Source organism: Propithecus coquereli, unplaced genomic scaffold, assembly GCF_000956105.1.
Source record: "Propithecus coquereli isolate 6110/MARCELLA unplaced genomic scaffold, Pcoq_1.0 Scaffold19, whole genome shotgun sequence".
Taxonomy (NCBI): Eukaryota; Metazoa; Chordata; class Mammalia; order Primates; family Indriidae; genus Propithecus; species Propithecus coquereli.
The window spans coordinates 4367249-4387435 of NW_012143856.1; the positions used below are offsets into that span (position 1 = coordinate 4367249).

Here is a 20187-nt window from a genome sequence, read left to right on the forward strand (position 1 = left end):
GGGTGGGGCAGAGCCGGACGGCACGAGATTTTATCACTCTACTCAGAGTGGTGCACAATTTGGAACTTATAGGTTGTTTATTTCTGAAATTTCCCATTTAATATTTTCAGACCACAGTTGACTCAGGGGTAACTTAAACTCTAGAAATTACAATTGAGGATTGGGCGGCATTGGGGGGCATGTCTACTATAGCAGGATTTTGTGGTGGTAAGAGTTCGGAACTAGGAATCACACAGGTTCTAATCCTGGCTCCTTTAGGACCTGGGGCAGATATTCCCTATGTAATTGTCTTAAATAGGGAAGGTGGAGTAACCAAAAGCCCAAACTTCTTTCAGCTCCAAAATGTCATGAATCCTGTGTGTGTACTTCACAGGTTGGGCCGCCGAAGGAAAACCATGAAGCTGTGCCGAGAACTTTCTGATTTGGTTGTGTACACAAACTCCGTGGCAGCCCAGGACATTGTGGATGATGGTAAGGACAGAGAGTTTTTTCTTCAGCTCTGGATAAACATTCTTGACCTTTCTTTGTTAATTAATCTTTTGTTAATCCGATCATCACCACACATTTCTGGGACTATGTAGAAACCAATTTAGGCATCAGGAAACTGGCTGCTAGTATAATGCTGAGCTCACATGGAGGCTCTACTGATCACTGTGGTTGTCTGATTGACTAGAGGTCAGAGAAATTTCCCACAGGGCCAAGGATGACTTTATTATTACAAAAAGACAGATGTATCAGAGCAAGGTCTTCTTCCAAAGCTTGACCTGTGGAGACCTAGCCTGGCTTGAGGACCAGCTTTCAGATGGCTATCCCAAAAGTGAATGAATGAAAGAAGAAATTAATCAGCTAAAATTACATCTTGAAAAGCCTTCTGTTTTCTCATTGGAAGTTATGACTTTGATGAAAATAGCTAAATCCAGATGGAAGTTTTAACAAAAAGAGCAGAAATCTCAGTAGCATTGACTCTTTCACTGTTTTTCACCTATCGGTTGCCACATTGAGCTGAGAAATTCTAGTTGCAACTATTCTTACCCTTGACTTTCCTGCTAGTTGCTCTTTTTCCCTTTATCTTCTATTTCATTTAGTTGTTGAATGCTTAGAAAAATAACCCACTGTCATGTGGCTTTTCATCTAATTTTAATTTTAGTGGAACTGAAATGTAAATCATAACCTCCAATTTTCTCAGCAAGTATTGTCTATGTCCTCACACACCTCCAGGATTCTTCCCTCAGATCTTCCCCCACTCCCCGCCTCCATTCCACAAGTGTATCTTTTTCTATTTGCAGAAAGATTTCTTCTTTTTGGTGTTGAATCCTTCAAATTGTGAAAATTATACGAGATGTAAATTAATTTCACGTGTGAGAGTGTGAGAAACCTGTAGGATTCTCAGCAAGTGGGCAACACAGTCTTATAATAATTGCTCACAGCTCAGAAATGAACTCGGGGAGTTGTTGAATAAAGTTAAAGGCATATTTGGTTTAGCAAATAAAAATTTCCAATAAACGCCTTTGGAAACCATAATCCTATTAGCTTAATGCAAGTTAAGCTTGAGTACTATCTAGCTCTTGAACTTCCGCTGTTTTTGTCTCTTTGTTTTCTGGTTGCTTTTTTTTTTTTTCCAGCCACAAAATGAGAACTAGGTAATGAATGCATGGCTTACCCTAATGCAAAGCAACTCAACTCTGTTAATTTACTAATTGATACGTGCCTAATTAGCAAGGTCATCTTAATGATACTGGGGTATGCATGTTTATGTGGAGAGACAGAAAAAACAGTGGTATTAATTACAGTGATACTCCATCTGGATTAGGCTTGTCAAAAACATTTTCTTCCGTCATTTCAAAGGTCTTCTTCATCAAAATCTGCAAATAAGTTCAATTTTAGTATGCTTCAGATATGTAAACTGTGTTAATAAGTTATGTCAATAAAATATTTATGAATATATATCGTTAAGGAAAGGGTCTATATTAGAGAAATCATCAGATTGAAAACTATAATTCTCTAATTTCTTTGTCATTACTTGTATTTATGACTGTTCGAAGTTCCAACTCTGGAGTGTCATTGTCAGTTGGCCAGCATCTAACATGTAGGGGTATATGACCCTCAGGACAGCAGGGGCCCTGGGAGACTGTGTGTGCTGATAAATATGCCATCTAGATATGATTCAGGCCCACTTGGCTCAGCAAGGCTATAGTTCAACTTTCGGTTTCATGGACCATATCTCTCAATCTGGGTTCAAACACCCTGGCTTGTTAGATTTGGAATGAGAATGAAGCTCTGGACAAGTTTGGGCCTTTATCTAGCCTGGCCTTTCCCAGCAGGTCCAGAAGACATAGAGGTGGTTGTTTTGGGGTTAGGGTGTGGATGTTTGGTGAAGGAGTGGGTGTGGGAAGGGTCTTGTAGATACGGTATAAAAGGTGGGTTTGGGAGACAAGGGTGGAATATCCAGTGTTTGGAGGCTCAATCCATCATAACTCCCACAGCTTCTATGGTTCGAGATTGACCCCTCCTGGTGATCATCTGAGCAGAAGCATTAGTACAGGTTTTGTGGGCTTTTACCTCCCTTCATTTTTTTCCATCGTTTCTGTGCCTGGCTAGCTGGGTGGTTGTCCTCTCTTATGAAACTTTCATTTCTCTATAATGCTTTTTTGAACTTTTTCTCCATTATTATTCCTTTCTCCCAAAAAGATTTTGATCCATAATTCTATTCAAATCAACTTTAAAACTCAATTTTTCTTTTTTCTAATTGGTCTTTTTCCTTTATTTTCTTGGATCCTGAATTAACATGTTAATATGTGTTTCATATATGTGCCTTTTAGATGAATGCCTTCAATAAATGTCTTCCCATTATCAGGAATAAGTTATATAGATAGTTTTATTTATCTGTGGTTGTTGATATCTTTGGCAAAGATATTCTGTTTGAGTTATGCACCTAGAAACTATGCACCAGGTAGTTATGCACCTACCTGCCCTGTTTATGCTAGTCAGATAGACATAAATTAGTGGGGTGATTGAATTCTTGTGAGAACATGGGAACCAGAAATACACAGCTACCTTAACAAGATGCACAACTCTGATTTAGCCTCATAACGGCAAAAGAGTCCTAAGAATGGAGTTTATGGGTCTTTCCCGGTCAGGAGCTGCCTCTACTTTGGTTGTATCTACTCTTTCACTCTGCTTTTTACTATTGGCATAATCTGACATTATTATAAGGTCTTTTGTGAGTGGCGTTTTCTTAGCTATAGTTCTCACTTTCCTTTTTTCTTTATTAAAAACTGCCAGGAACCACAGGGAACGTGTTATCATTCAGTGAAACAAGAGCACATCAGGTGGTTCAGCAGAAATCAGAACAGTTCATGATTTATAACCAAAAGCAGCTCACAAGGATTTACCCCTCTGCCTACCGCATCGATTCCAGTAACTTCAACCCTCTGCCCTACTGGAACACAGGTTGTCAACTAGGTGCGTATACCTCGGGACAGAGCAGTTCTTTGTATGTTCTGAGTACCCTGCTGTCTTGCCTAATTCTCTCAAACTTTCAACTTGCACAGTGGCACTGAACTATCAGTCTGAAGGCCGAATGATGCAGTTAAATCGAGCCAAATTCAAGACAAATGGCAATTGTGGCTACGTCCTTAAACCCCAGCAAATGTGCAAAGGTGTGCATTAATTTCATAGACGTATCTCTGAATACAGGTGACCTCTATTAAAGAAGCTCTTTAGAAGATGTGATATCCTAGTGTTTTGCAACATAACATTTTTAAAAATGTCATCTTTTTTAAAAACCTAGGTTAAGGTGTTTGAATGTAAATGAGAATTTTTGTCACAACTGTTTAATATTTGGGTGACATGATGTGTAGAATGTTACCTCAAGAGGTTATGCATATCAAGAGGGACATCACAGCAATGAGTTGTCATCTGAAATCCAGTGTCCCAGCATGATATTCATTGGACATTACTTATAAATTGGACTGTCTTCAAAGGGCCTTGCCCTATCTTTGAGGAATTATCTTAGGGAGTGCGAGTCTGAGACCTGCTGGCAAAATTAAATTCTACCTGAATCAAGCTCTTTTAGTCAGTGTAGTCCAATTACAAAACAGTGTTAACAAAAAAGAAAAGATAAAACAATGTTAGATCAAACAACACTTTCTTTTGGTTCTGCTCATTATAATTTTTTTTTAATTTCCAAAATAGATTTATAACAATTCAGGTAAAAGAAAGTGTCGATAGATGTTTTTAGGATTTTATGCTTTGCATGTATTCTTGCTCTGCTGTTTGTTACTCTATACCTGAGGTAGTTTAGATTAGAAAGTTATATGAATCTGCTCTTCTTTTTTACTATTGGTGTTCAAATAAAATGCACCTCTTCCCCTATGTCACAGTTGATCATTGTATTGCAGACACTTGTTTTAAATTGGCCCATTCCTCTGGCCTTTGGGAGCGTGGATTCTAACGAAGCCACGCTGATAGTGATGTGATAGTTTCTTTGCTCTGAGAAATGCTGTAGTGATTCAGCATTTGTCGTTTCTTTGTTTTGCAAGCTTAAGCTGTGTGTGTGTGTGTGTGTGTGTGTGTGTGTGTGTGTGTGTGTTTTCTTCCCATGTTACCAACCTCTGCTTTATTTGGCCTAGGTACTTTCAATCCTTTCTCTGGTGATCCACTTCCTGCCAACCCCAAGAAGCAGCTCATTCTGAAAGTGATCAGTGGACAGCAACTCCCCAAACCTCCAGACTCCATGCTTGGAGACAGGGGTGAGGTAAGCTGTATATGACTGTGTGTCTAAGGCTGTGGTCCTCAACTCCCACCCGTCTATGGCCCACCAAGAGCCAGGCCGCACAGCAGGAGGTGAGGGGCGGGCGAGCAAGAGTAGAGCCCCACCTGCACCCACAGCCGCTCCCCATCGCTGCATCCCTGCTGGAGCCCCGACCCCGTCAGGTCAGTGGAGGCATCAGACCCTGACAGGAGCATGAACCCCACTGTAAACTGCGCATACGAGGGATCCAGGTTGCGTGCTCCCCATGAGTATCCCACGCCTGATGATCTGAGGTGGAGCCAAAGCGGCAACACCCTGCTCCCCAGCCCCGGTCCATGGAAAAACTGTCTTACACGAAACTGGTTCCTGGTGTCAAAAAGGCTGGGGACCACTGGTCTAAGGGATTATTTTATTGTGTTTGCTTTTTACCTGAATGTCTTCAGGGCTGTGTGTGTCTGTATGTGTGTTCATATATGAGCACTGATCTTAGCTCATCAGACGTTAACTGATTTATTGGCAAATCACACACAGTTCCTGATGGACTTCAGTGCATTTTCTGTCTTGGAGGTGTGAGTGCACACAATTTAATTTACATTTCAAGGCTGATGCTGGCAATATTGAAATTGGGGTGCAAAGATCAATTTTATTAGTAGTAGAAACATTGCCTAAGAGTATGTCTTAATCTTCCATCCACATTCCTTCTCTCCGCCAATGCTCATCCCTGCTGCAGGCCTGGCCATGTGCTGATTCCTGTTATCACCTGCTGTGCCTCTGCAGCATGCATTGAAAATATCTCCCTCTGTGACCACGGTCTCCTTTCTTTCCAGGGTTTTTATTCCATAATTTTCATTAAGCCTGGTCTTGGCCTTCTTGTCTTCTTTTTTTTTGTTTTATTGGTTGATTGGTTGATTGATTGGAGACAGGGTCTTGCTTTGTTGCCCAGGGTGCAGTGCCCTGGCATCATCATAGCTCACTGCATCTCAAACTCCTGTGCTCAAGCAATCCTCCTGCCTCAGCCTCCTGAGTAGCTGGGCCATGCCCCACTAATTCTTTTGTTTTTTGTAGAGACAGGGTCTCGCCACATTGCTGAGACTGGTCTCAAACCTCTGGCCTCAAGCAATTCTCCCACCTCTGCCTCCCAAAGTGCTGGCATTACAGGTGTGAGCCAGGGAGCCTGGCCTTGGCCTTTGTTATCTCCCTCCCTATCAGCCCCTCCTGTGCTCATGTCCTTCCTCTCAGCCTCTTTACCACTCCCACCTGTTCAACTATTATTTCTGGATCTTGTTGGAGGAGACCACAAAGCTCTGAAGTGGCTACCACCATAAACTCTTCATCTCAGATATCAGCCAACCTGTGGTTCTGTGCTGCCATTCCAGCCTCACCTTAGCGCTCAGTCCCATTTTCCACAGCGGCTGTTTCCAATCTTCTCTCTGTCCTCATCATCTTCAGCAGAGGCTATAATGTCCTACTTCTCAGAGGGTAGGAGCGTCAGGTGGGACCATTCTTCCATCTCTACAGCCACCAGACTGATCCAAATGACATTGTCTCTTGTCAGTTCTGCTGCAGGAGCCCGCAGCTGGCTGCTCTCCCTGCTGCCCTTCTTACCCCTGCGTCCTGTTCTCAGCAGCAAGAGTAATTCACTGGTAGTACCAGAAAATTTATCCTTCCTTCTTCTTTCCTTTCTTTTCTTTTTTGTCTGTAGAAAGGAAGACTCCCTTCCTATATATTCTCCCAAACTTTTTATTTTAAAAAGCTTTAAACTTCAGGCCGGATGCAATGGTTCACACCAGTAATCCTAGCACTCTGGGAGGCTGCGACGGGAGGATTGCTTGAGCCCAGGAGTTCAAAACCAGCCTGAGCAGGAGTGAGACTCCCATCTACACTAAAACTAGAAAAATTAGCCAGGCATGGTGGTGTGTGCCTGTAGTCCCAGCTACTCAGGAGGCTGAGGCAGGAGGATCGCTTGAGACCAGGAGTTTGGGGTTGCAGTGAGCTATGATGACACCTCTGCACTCTGGCCTGGTCAACAGAGTGAGACTCTGTCTCCAAAAAAAGTTTTAAACTTCAGAAAAGTTGTAAGAATAATAAAATAAATCATCTGGATTAACCAATTCAATTATTAAATTTTGTAACCCTTGCTTTCCCTCTTTCTCCTGTGTATATGTGTGTGTATGTGTACATATATGTATTTGCTTTTCTTTGCAGAGTCCCTTGAGAGTAAGTTGTTGACATCATGACACATAATCCCTAAATACCTCTGCATTTTGCTCATAAGAACATGGGTGTTTTTCTGTATAACCCCAATGCAATCATTGCACAAGAAATTTAACATTGGTACAGTAATATTATCTAATATAAAATACATATTTAATTTTTCCTAGTTGGCCCCAAATCGTCCTTACATCTTTCCTTTTCTTCTTCTTGCATTCAGGATCCAATCATGATCACATACTGCTTTTAGTTGTCATTTCTCTTTAGTCTTTTAAAATCTAGGACAATTCTTTTTCCTTTTTGTTTTGTTTCATGACATGGACTTTTTTAAGAGTCCAAACCAGTTGTTTTCAGAATATTCTTCAATTTGAATTTACCTGATTCTTTCTTCACGATTAGAGTCAGAATAAACATATTGGCAGGAATAATACGTGGGAAATGTATCCTTCTCAGTGCATCACGTCAGGAATTGCATGATGTCAGTTTATCCCATAATCGAAAATGTTACTTGGATAAGGGGGTGTCTTCCAAACATTTTTCATAGTATAGGTATCTCTTTATCTTTGTAATTAATACATGGCCTATGGAATTAATTTTTAAATGCATAAGGAATGTCTTTCTTTTGTAATTAAAAAAATGTAACATCTCTATTGTGGCTTACAAGGTTCTATCAGAAGATTTTAATGTTTTTTGAGTCATGAAACACTTTGGTATCTGGCGAAGCCAATGGACCCCTTCTCAAAATGTCTTTAAATTCATAAAAAATAGATAGGGTAACACAGGAAACAATTATATTGAAATTCATTTATCAAAATATTTTTAAAAAACAAATTGTGACATACGAATATGTGTGAGCATAAAATCATTAATTGAAAATGAGTGAACTCTAACTATGTTTGTTTGCTAAATAAATAATATGTATATCCTTCTAATCATCTTAACGTGGTTTTCCATCATCCCTCTCTGGTTCTTATTTCCTGGCCCTACCCCCACAACTCTATGTTTTCCTCACTCTGAGTTCCTAAAAATATGTTTTCCCAGCCTTCCTACCTCTGTCCCCTTCAGACTTTCTTAGATTAGCTCTTTCTGGCTCTTTAGGTTTTTATTCCTTCATTGCCCATCACCCAGAACTTGTGCCACAAAAGAAATTTTGCAGATGACCAACAAAGCATAATCCCTCCCCCTGGAAGAGAGGGAATGGGAGCAGGGGAAGACTAAACACTCATATATTTTTTTCTTTTATTTTTTAATATTTTACCTTTTAGTACTTTTAAATTTACATTATGATACATAATCAGCTACATTAAAGTACACAAATTGAACATGGATAGCTTGATTAATTATTATGCCACCCAGATCAAGACAGAGCATATCCAGAATCCCTATAAGGTTCCTGTCCACCCTCCCATCAATATCTACACCTCCCACCCCCCGCCATACCAGTTCCTATCACAACAGACAAATTCTGTCGATTCCCAAACTTTATATAAATGGACTCTTATGGTAGGTACTCTTTTATGTCTGGCTTGCTCAACATATGTCTATGTAGCAGAACTTTTTTATGTTTTCATTGTTGTGTAGTGTTCATTAAATGCATAGTCCACAGTTTATCCATCCTACTCATGACAGGCATTTACATTGTTTCCAGTGTTTGACTATTATGAATACAGCTGCTTTGAGCATTTCAACATGGGCAAAATCTCTCATTTCTGTTGGGTATGTGCCCTGAACTGAAATTGTGTTAATAGTTTCACTGGGTAAAGTTTATGTAGCATTAGGAGATATTGGCAAACAAGAATTTAATTTCTTTTATTGCTGTCTTATATCTGAATCTGCTACACCTAGTAACATTCTTCTTTCTTAGTAAGCACTTAGTAAAATTGGTTGCTCTTGAAATGTAGACATTTTGGCCAATATTCTCAAATTAATTAACATGTGTAGAAATGTATCATTTATAATAATACTTTCTCTTTGTTTATATAGATCATTGATCCTTTTGTTGAAGTTGAAATTATCGGATTGCCAGTAGATTGTTGTAAAGATCAAACCCGTGTGGTGGATGACAATGGTAAGATGATACATTGTGTTTGTCTTTAATGAGGATGTTCTAGAAATAGAATTTGCATTGAAAAAGAAAAATGTATATATGTAGAAGAGGAACAAATCTCTAAAATCCATAGCTGCCATTTGAGTTTATATTAAGATCTTTTGAACAAATAAAACTAAGTAACTGTGTGATTGATGCACAGTATGTTTTGATAATGTCATAATCTAGGCTCTCTAGACTTTTGCTTTTGAAGCAAAAACTCTTTCTAGTGAAAAGAATGAATGATATTTTCAAGAACTGGGTTAAAATTTACTTAGGAAAATGCCTCTTAATAATTTCTCATTTTTTCTGCAGTGTATAAAACTCTAAAGGCAAGCACAGTGTGGTCAGGCAGGTTTACTTCTTGAATTATGTGCATGTGATGAAGGGGCAGCGTTCTTCTGATATTTTGGCCATAATATAAAGAAAGCTTTCTTTACCCAAGTCTTATGTCCTTTTCTTTGTAATCTTCCGAAATTTGTCTGTTTGTACTCTTGACAAACATTATTGCATACTTATTTTTCTCAATCGCTAATCAATAATACTCTAAAATAAATTTAAATGACAATCATCAAAATATGTGAGAAATTAGGGATTCAAAGGGACACCTTGAGGGCATGTCAGAGTTCCAGAGTAGGGCACATTTATTACTTAGGAAGCCTCGTGCTTAAAGAAAGCAGCCTTCTTGTGTTGCATTTTCCCACCAGTGCTCAATAGATTATTCTTTCTTTTTTTGATCTCGGAAGTAACTGAGAGGTCATCACTAAGTCAACAAAGAGATCCTCTCGTTCAGGAGTAGCATCTTATTTCATTAGCTTGCGACTTTTATAGGGTTAAGTGGTTGAGACCTCCTAAATACATATGTTTAATAAAACCTATTTTCATTTTTTAGAAAGGCAAAAATGAATTGTTGAATTGTTACGAGTTTTATATTTTATCTCAGAGAATTTAAAAATAAAGTTAATGTACTTTTGTCTTTCAGTATTCGAGTTAAATTATATACCTTTTCTACTTATTTTCAGTAGCTATGAAAATCTATCATCATTCATGTAGTAAAGTCTTGCTTCAGAAGAAGCCACTGGGAATCAATGGTGCACAGTCCGATTTGGCCCTACCACTAACCATAAGGCCCTGTGTCACCTTAGCCACTTTATTTTCTATAATATCAACATCAATTTTCTCTACCAAAAGATGAGCTATAAAAACTAATATTTCCTACTTTTAAAAAAATGAGCGTGTGTTACTTATATAATGTTTAAAGTTATATATTTTGAAAGTCAGTAATATATATTTTTTTAGTTAGAAGAAAATAAAAACCCTGCCCTTCCTCTCTTAGAGGATTGCTATTAATATAAGAATTAAATAGGATGATCTATGTACAATGGTGTCAAAACCTGAAAATCACCTTATAAAATGGTTGTTGGTGATTATTACAGCAGCAGAATCTTTGGTGCATGAGAAGCATAATTCTATGGTGGGGGTATCCTTCTTTATTGTTTTTGCTAAAATATCATTCTTACATCACTACTGTAGATAATCTTTGAACTTATGGAACCATTCTGAATGTTAAAGAGCTTTCTCTACAATACAATTGGGCGCCAAAGATTAGTAGAATGGATGTGATAATTTACAGGCAATTTTCTTGCAATTATTTTCAAGCAAGGGGGTAAATTCTGAGGCTTTATTCCAGTAAGACATCCTGGAGTGGCTCAGTCGTCTTTACGACTTTAATAACCATTGCAAGCAATTTTCACTGTCTGCTTTGCAGATGTTGCTGCTGATTCATTTTCAGCCAAGTCCTTTATTTTTCTGATTTTTCTCTTCCTGTTTCTCCAAGGATTTAACCCTGTGTGGGAAGAAACTCTGACATTTACAGTACACATGCCAGAAATAGCTTTGGTTCGATTCCTTGTGTGGGATCATGATCCTATTGGACGAGACTTCGTTGGACAAAGAACTGTGACCTTCAGCAGCTTAGTGCCTGGTAGGTATGAACTGGTGTTTTGTCTCTAGACTGACCATTTCTTCTTCTTTGTAAGATTTAATATATGAGGGGCCAGGCACAGTGGCTCACACCTATAATTCTAACAGTCTAGAGGCTAAGGAGGGAGGATCACTTGAGGCCAGGAATTCAAGACCAGCCCGAGCAAGAGCAAGACCCTGTCTCTACTAAAAATAGAAAAATCAGCTGGGCATGGTGGTGTGGACTTGTAGTCCCAGCTGCTTGGGAAGTTTAGGCAGGAGGATAACTTGAGCCCTGGAGTTTGAGATTGCAGTGAGCTATGATGACACCACTGCACCCTAGCTCAGGCAACAGAGCAAGACTCTGTCTCAAAAAAAAAAAAAAAAAATTTAATATATGATATGTGACATACGATATACATGGCTAACATAGCATAGGTGATGTTTATATAAAATACATGTCATATCATAAATGTGACTGTTGATATGTTTTATAAAATGCAAAGAACTATAGTCAAGTGATACTTAATTTCATTGTGCTCACAGGAAAACCAAATGCAAGTTCAACTTAAAAGAAATGACTTTCTTTACTTTTACTAGGCTACCGGCATGTCTATTTGGAAGGACTGACAGAAGCATCCATATTTGTCCACATAACAATCAATGAAATCTATGGAAAGGTGAGAAAGATCATAGGGCTTAAATTCACATATAACAATGCTATGGTCCTCCACAAAGCTACTAATTTACTAATGACATAAAAGGAATGTACATTTTGACAAACTGTTCTTTAACAGAAGAACGCAGGGAAGCCCAGGAAGCCCAGTCTGCTCTCCCTGTCATGTCCCGATCCACCTGTGCTCATTCCACCGTTTTGGGGTGTGTACGTACCCCTTCCACCCAGGGGCCCTCTCTGGGCTTGTCAGAATTGAGAGAACTATTATTCTTTCAGGCAATCCTTTGTTTGGCTAAAACAATGAAGATACAGTTAAATGTTGAATTTTATTTTAGTCCTTAAAAAGACCAAGCTGTCTGCAGTGGGAAATGGAGTGTCTCGGAGGTTTGATAAATTCTCTGTGCTAACTGGGCCGTGGTCCTAGCTAGTTCTAGGCAGGCTGCATTCATTCGATGCTGCTGTTTTTAACTGAAAACTAAAATTGTGAATGAATTTTAAAACTTACTCACAGGACTAAAAAGAAAGAGACCAAGAAAATGTATTCTAGTTTTCTCCTGATGCTATTCTCTTCATTGTAGAACTCACCTGACGTTTAAAATCAATAAGGCTGTCTGGTCATGCCAAGTAACTGGGGACTTGGCCACTGCTTTGAATTTTCAGGACCAGATATCATTTGGAGGGACTGTAAAAGCATTGAATAGGGCTTAGGAATTTCCAGTGCTTTTTACCAGAAAGTACGTATAGCCTGGGGCTTCTCCTTTACAGGTGTACCTATTATCTGTGCCTCAGCTTCCTCATCTGTAAATGTGGGATAAAAATAGTACCGACCTCATAATATATATATATATATATATATATACATTGTGTGTGTGTGTGTGTAAGTTTATATATCTGTAAACTTAGAAATCTGCCAGGTACGTAGTAAATGCTTGAAAATGTTGACTAATATTAATAGTATTATTACAATCCAATTGGTAAGGAATGAACCAAGTCAGCCTGAATCAGTGTGTTTATGTTTATCCTCACACCAGCAGCAGAGGTGGGGCTGAGAGTCCTAATTTCTAAAACCAGTGAAGTTTCATACAGTAACTTTTTATGTTTAGTCCTGAATTTCTGTTCATGTTACTAGTTGGGATCTTTCCTTTGGCCTAAATAGACACAGATGTAAATGATTCAAAAATGATTCTTGAATTCTAGGAATCCCAGGTTAACTATGTAGTACTCTAGCATTTATCATGGCTGAGGGAAACAACAAAATTCAGAATTTGTTTAAAACTTGAATCAGAAATAAATTAAAATATGAAGGCGTTCTGTGGGACTTCTCTCTTGTAAATAAATGTCCTTTCGTGAGTCATAATACTTATTACTGCGAAGGTGTGTTCAGGTTGGGATGCAAATACCACAATGTGGTGATCTTGGTTGAACAATGAATGAGCAAAAGACTAAAGGTCATCAGAACTAGGAGAAAGGGTTTATAGGAATACATGCATTTTTCTCTTTCATGTTTACTTATGCCACCTTCTTTAATGAGCCCAAATTGTGTTTTGTTGTGTTTTTGTTTTTTCCCTCGCAGTGGAGCCCTTTAATACTCAACCCCAGTTATACTATATTGCACTTTCTAGGAGCTACAAAGGTAGTTTCTCAGCATGGTGCTTTGTTCTTGCTGGCGTATTTCTTTTTATGTAGTTATGGCAGCATGCGTTCTCATATCACTCCATTTTCCTGCTTACCACTTTGAAACATGCGTCTGTTGCTTTAAGGCTGCTGAAGTTTGTAACAGTTTGTTAACTGTGGAAACTTTCCCCACCACCTTGTCATCTCTGGGTAGGAAACTTCTGGGAAAGCTTGGCTGTAAAAATGGAAGGCTGACTTCCTCATGGAGTAAGGTTAATAAGGTGTGCATGACGCTGTGCAAACAAGCTGCAAGCTGCTGTTTTCTTGGTTTGAATATACTTCAGTGTCTGTAAAATTTTGTTTTATATTCATTTTTCATGGAGGTGTCATTTCAACGGCAAGTTGTTGACACGATAGCATTTGTTTAACTTGTGGTTGGTCCTTTTGTGTCTTCAGAACAGACAGCTCCAAGGTCTGAAGGGTCTGTTTAATAAGAATCCCAGGCACAGTTCTGCAGAAAACAATTCCCATTATGTACGGAAACGATCCATTGGAGATAGGATTCTGCGACGCACAGCCAGCGCTCCAGCCAAAGGCAGGAAAAAGAGCAAAATGGGCTTCCAAGAGATGGTAGAGATAAAGGATTCAGTGTCTGAGGCTGCAAGAGATCCTGATGGAGTCCTGAGGAGAACCACACGGAGTTTGCAAGTACGCCCTGTCTCGATGCCTGTCGACAAAAGTCTTCTGGGAGCTTTATCACTGCCTCTATCTGACACAGCAAAAGACATTGAGGGAAAAGAAAACTCTCTGGGTAAGATGCTTTAAGTTTCTCTAAGAATAAACCCTTCTAGGCTGCGTTTTGGTTTCTGGTTACCCTTATGACAGGATCAACATTCTGTAGTCAAAGTAAAATATACTGAAAAATAATTTATAATATGATCTTCTAGGCCAGAAGATCCCAAACTTTAGGGGGGAAGGTGGTAGAAGAGCTATTTCCTCCTCACTTAAAGCTTTAAGATAACATTGACGGTGAGGGAGAAGAGGAGCCATGAGGTGTGATGGGAGCACGTGGGTCCATGAGGTAGGACAGAGGGAGGCAAAGCCTGCAAGGTCTGAGCAGAAATACTGGTTTTCAAGTGGGTACCGTATTTACTGATTGGAGGTTGAATATGGTTGTATTCTTTTCCCCACTATATAACACATTTCCATGATTGGAAATGTTTATGGAGAAAGAAAGCCAGATGTTGAAAACAGGCTGCCTATTCACTTCAAAATTCTTTGCTTCCTCGAGAGATGGCTCAGGCAATGATTTTCTGTGGCCTCACTTCCCTGATCCTTGGCTGCTGGCAAGGAAGGAGGCATGCGGTGGCTCCTGCCCAGTTATAGGCGCCACAATCATAGGGACCAGGTGCTCCCTGCCTTTTTCCTTAATTTGATGGTGGTGTTGACATCAGGAAGTGGATCGCGTGAAGACTGCTTTGCAGTATGCCAAAGAGTTCTTGACTTGTGTCGGTGACTGCCTTCCTCTGTCCTATTCTGGGTAATTTGAGTGTCAAAATTGTGTCCATTTGATGTCTCTGGAGCAAATGTGTTTTAATTAAATCAGAGTCATCTCAGATAAGTAAAATGTGATAACTGTTTTCTTTAGCAAAATTATTCTTTTATCAATCTAACTTCAATGATCTATTTCCCCACAAACACCATTTTGCTTATAATTGATTTTTTTTGTAAGATATTCTAGGAAGAAAACCTAATTCTTGAACGGTTTATTTGAAGAAAAAAAGGAAGTTTAAATTTTTGAAATTTTGCTAAGAACAGTGTCAGAAGAGATGAAATATGTGCTTTAAAAATTAATTAAAAACCCCAGTTTTTGGGGAAAATAAAGCTATATTCAATAGAAATTGGTAATCATTAATCCTGTTAATGCTACCATTAAGATGTTAATACCATTAAGGTGAGTTAGAAAGCAATTTTGAAGTGATGTTTCTTTTCTATCTTTAAAAAACAATTATATAAATTAGTTATATATATTGAATTTATGGTAAATATGGAGCAATACATAGTCATGCATTGATTCATGTTATAGCACAAAAGATATTAAGTAGAGAAAAAGCAGAATACAAAATTCTATATGTTATTCTGTCCCTCTGCAAAAGCTTACAGTGACTGTCTCTGAGTGGTAACATCATGGGATATTTAATTTTTTTCTTTATAATTTTTTTGGTTTTCAAAATTTTTTATGATGAATATTTTTAGTCAGCAAGATATTTAATAAGAAGTTAAATTCTTCTTTCTTGTGTATCATCACTCTGAAGCATTAAAAGACTATGAAAATAATCTGGTCAAGAACTGTACACCCAATATTGTCTTAGCACTATACCAATATGGGGTATTCCACATTGCTGTGAATTTTGTGTTTTTATAAAATTTTCCTTACTGTGCCTGACATCTTACTGCCACTTTCAGGGGAGAATACAATATGAAATTTGTGTTGTATTAAAAAGGAAAATGTAATTAACAAAAAACTAGATGTTAGCAATGACAGAATTGATGACCAATTCTTTATCTTTACATTTTAAGTCAACAGATATTGATATTTTAATTCATTTATTGCACCCTCCAATTATTTTAGAAATTAATTGCTTAAATTAAATCTTTTTACAAAATGTTTTTTAAATGATTTTACTTATTTATTTACCTGTTTATTTTTTGCTAATACATGTATAACTTTGAAAGCTTGTAGTATCTTGCTTACAGGTACCACAATACTTTGTTTAACAGAGCTGTCTTGTTCTGTTTTTATTGCCATGCTTCTGTGTAGTACAAATCTGAATAGGAACAACTTAAGGTAATCCTCACTGTAAAAGTATGGTAACTCATTGACATTTTTTTGACAATGAATATTACATCCTTAGCTGATGTAATAGATACTCAAAGGGAAGCTTCGGTGAAATTCCTATGAATATATTTTACCATTTATTCATCACACAGACACTTTGTTGCAAACCTCTGCAATCCATAATTATATTCTGTCACAGTGTAACAGATTTACATTCTCCATTTGTCTGTCCGAAGACAAACATGAGTGTTTGCAGGTCCTACATAAAGTAATTCATGTCACCTAACATGTTGTTTGTTTCATTCAGCAGAAGATAAGGATGACAGAAGAAAAGAGAAGGCAAGTATAAATGGCTCACATTTTCCAAATTTGAACAAAAAGTTCTCCTCCTCCTCCAGTGCTCTTCTCCACAAAGACACCGGCCAAAGGGACTCAATTGTTTCTGCTGCCAACATGTTGGTCACAGGAGAACAGTTGGGGGTGCCAGGTCCCACGGGTGGGAGAACCAAATCGAATGTGACAAGTGATTGCCAGGAAAACCACTATCCCAACAAATCCCTCTCCCCAAGGCAGAATTTGGCTCTTGATCCTACAGTTAACCCAAGACAAGATCTACATGGTGTGAAAACCAAGGCAAAGGGGAATGCGGAGGCGTCCTTGTGCGGAGGCATCCTTTCTCAGAGCAATCTGGAGATTGAGAACCTGGAAGGTAACGGGGGTAAGGGCAGAGCTGCAACGTCCTTTTCTTTGTCAGACGTCTCCACAGTCGGTTCTGACATACCTGACTTACATTCAACTGCGATTCTGCAGGAGAGTGAGATCTCCCATCTTATTGACAATGTCACTTTAACAAATGAGAATGAGCCAGGCAGTTCCATCTCGGCACTAATTGGCCAGTTTGATGAGACCAACGATCAGGCTAACCTCACAGTTGTTCCTCATCTTCATAGTACCAGTGTGACGTCAGGCAATCCTCCCTTGCCTACCCTGGGCCTAAAAACGCCCTTCAAACATGGTTTTTCCAAGGGAAAACCCAAGTCTTCCTTCCTGTGTTCATCTCCTGAGCTGATTGCTTTTTCAAGTCCTGAGACAAACAAACATGTAGCATACAACATTTGTGAAACTACCTGCTCTCCCGTCTCTACAACGAAACCTGATGATGACCTTTCTGGTGAGGCCAAGACAGGGGCCATAGAAGGCGACCTGCCTGGGTGCCCTAATACTTCTCATGGCTGGTTACCAAAAAGTCCTACCAATGGAGAAGACCGGGAAACACGGAAGAGCTGCAGCCCTGCCTCATCCATGGATTTGACCCTGGAGGATGTGATAGCTGATCCCACCCTTGGTTTCAATTCTGGAGACAGCAGCCTTGTGGAAATTGATGGAGAGTCAGAGAATATGTCTCTAACAACCTATGAGTACAGGAGAGAGGGCACAAATCCACTTCCTTCTCCTTTAAAACTGAAGTACAGTCAGGATGTAGTAGAACACTTTCAAAGAGGTTTGAGAAATGGCTATTGTAAAGAGACTCTGTACCCTTCTGTCCCCGAAATATTCAACAATATTCAAGATGTCAACACTCAAAGTATTTCTTATCTAGCATATCAGGGTGCTGGCTTTGTGCATAACCGTTTCTCAAAATCAGATGCAAAAATGAACCAGACCGGTGTGCCCCGGCAGTCTAGTGCCCAAGATATGCATGTCCCTGCACCCAAGCAGTTGGCACATCTTCCTTTGCCTGCTCTGAAACTGCCCAGTCCTTGCAAATCCAAAAGTCTGGGGGACTTAACTTCAGAGGACATCACCTGCAATTTTGAGAGCAAGTACCAGTGTATCAGTAAGAGTTTCGTTACAACTGGCATTAGAGACAAGAACGGTGTGTCTGTGAAGACAAAGTCGTTAGAGCCTGTAGACGCCCTGACGGAGCAGCTTCGGAAGCTTGTGTCCTTTGACCAGGAAGACAACTGCCACATGCTGTATTCAAAGCAGGATGTCAGTCAATTCCCCAGGGCACTGGTCAGGAAGTTGTCATCCAGAAGTCAGAGCAGAGTGCGCAATATTGCCAGCCGTGCCAAGGAGAGACAGGAAGCCAACAAGCAAAAAATTGTGAGCCCCAGCAATGGGGGAGGTGTGGTTCTTAGAAACAAACCCTCGGCACCCACCCCTGCCATGAACCGCCACTCCACTGGCTCGTACATTGCAGGCTACCTGAGGAACACGAAAGGGGGTGGCCCGGAAGGCCGTGGCATCCCAGAGGGGGCGTGTACGGCCCTTCACTATGGCTATGTCGACCAGTTTTGTTCAGATAATTCTGTTTTGCAGACTGAGCCAAGCAGTGATGATAAACCAGAAATTTATTTTCTTTTGAGACTGTGAATTACATAAAGCTGCATTGTCAGTGTTTACAAGGTATTCTGTAGAATGTCTGTTTTCAGTTGTCAGTAAATCAGGTTCTTGGCTTTGGAATGATTTTCAAATGTATTTTTAAACTCGTATTTTGGTCTCCCTTTGACTTCATGTGTTCTTTCTTGTTAATGTGTTTGTGTGTATAGATTTGGTGACATTTCCTATGTACCTATTATGATCTTTCTCCCTTGAGGTGTTGTTAACTGTATTGGTATGAAATATGTGCATGCCCTAGAGGTGAAACTCCTCAGCAGCTTGGGTTATAATGTATGCGCATTTCACCAACATGCCCTTTACTGTGTCCTCAGATTGCAGTCACAGAAGTAGATATTTTTACTCTCTGTTGAGTTGATTAAGAGACTTTGCAAACCATAAAGGGATGAATTCCTTATTTTAAGCCATTATCGTTTTTCCTATTTTTCTTTCTCGGTTGAGAAACTCAGATGCATTTTTATAACTCAGTTGAAAAAAGTTTAAAATTGTTATCTTGCCTTTTAACTTTTCCTCACCCCACCCATAATGAGAGTTTAAAGGGGATCAATAGCTGTTCCCCACACCCTCTTCCCTCTACCCCCTTTTGAGAATAGGCTGTGAGAGTGTGAGGAAGAAGGCAAACTTCTGTATATAAGGGCAAAATTGTTTTACATAAATTTTGTTACATATTTTTGCTAATGGCTTTGTATGTAACAAGATCCCAGTTGCCAAACTCTTTGTTGTACTTTTGAATTTTCTGATTATAGACTGCAAAATGGCTTTCAGAATGAGGTACTTCCATCAGACTCCAACAGTAATAGTAGCGCAAATCGAAAACTTCCCTAAAGCTTTAAAAATATATATTTTCTCATGATAAAATCCAAGTGAATAGATAATTAGAAGAAACCTTTTTCCTTCAGAGAACCGAGTAACTATATTTTAGTACCAACATGCATTATTTTCACTGTGAATCCATTTTTTTATTGCATGTGTTCAAATGTCCCTCTTTGCTTTTTTGTAACATTAACTGCAATGATGTTCTTCCTGGAATTCATGAAAATATAATTAAAGCAGATTTTTAAACACTTGGTGATTTCTTTTTTTACAATCGACATTCATATGATGACTACTGAGTAAGGGACCCAGAGCACTTGGACATGTTTTCGTTTCCATGTGTTTGCGGTAGAATAGAGGACTTCTATTGCAGAGAACAGTTTTAAGCAGCAATTTATGTCTCCAAGTGTTTTCATTATGCTTTAAAGAGCATAATTGTAAGGTGACTTGAAAAGAAATCAAACGTAATGACTTTGCAATGGGTGTTGATACTGCAAATTTAAAAATAATCCTTCCTAACTGGTGTGTGGGGGATGCATGCGGGGAAGGCTGGTGAGAAGCAGTCTTACCTGGCAAATGAGGCTGTCTGAAGCTTTGTGATGTGGCAGAAGAGTGGGGAGGAGAGCAATCATTTCCTGCGTCTCTTGGTCCCCAACTCTGAGCTCTCCCCCAAGGTTGGGGGTCTTTCTCTTTTTGAACAGGCACTGGGAATCTGGGTGGGGATAGATGTGCCATAGTGAAAGGGAGAAAGACTCACTACTATCACCTTAGTGAGCCCAGGGCAATTTTGTCTTCTTAGGGGCTCTAAGCCCCCAAAGATCTATCCCTAGACC

The 20187-nt window shown here is 39.3% G+C and overlaps 1 protein-coding gene across 2 annotated transcripts in view; it reads left to right on the forward strand.

Annotated features, from left to right (window-relative positions):
• The window catches only part of PLCH1 (phospholipase C, eta 1), a 97092-nt gene extending 78491 nt beyond the window's left edge, over positions 1–18601 (forward strand). Inside the window, exons 13-22 of one of the 2 annotated variants that reach the window (XM_012642869.1) lie at positions 374–471; positions 3283–3462; positions 3552–3659; positions 4632–4756; positions 8948–9032; positions 10888–11034; positions 11613–11692; positions 13262–13321; positions 13759–14113; positions 16449–18601. In XM_012642869.1, the coding sequence (XP_012498323.1) occupies positions 374–471; positions 3283–3462; positions 3552–3659; positions 4632–4756; positions 8948–9032; positions 10888–11034; positions 11613–11692; positions 13262–13321; positions 13759–14113; positions 16449–18517 (3307 nt within the window). In that variant the 3' untranslated portion in view covers positions 18518–18601. The remainder of the gene's footprint in view (positions 1–373; positions 472–3282; positions 3463–3551; positions 3660–4631; positions 4757–8947; positions 9033–10887; positions 11035–11612; positions 11693–13261; positions 13322–13758; positions 14114–16448) is intronic. The other variant, XM_012642870.1, reaches the window with a different exon arrangement.
• Positions 18602–20187: the final 1586 nt, after the last annotated feature.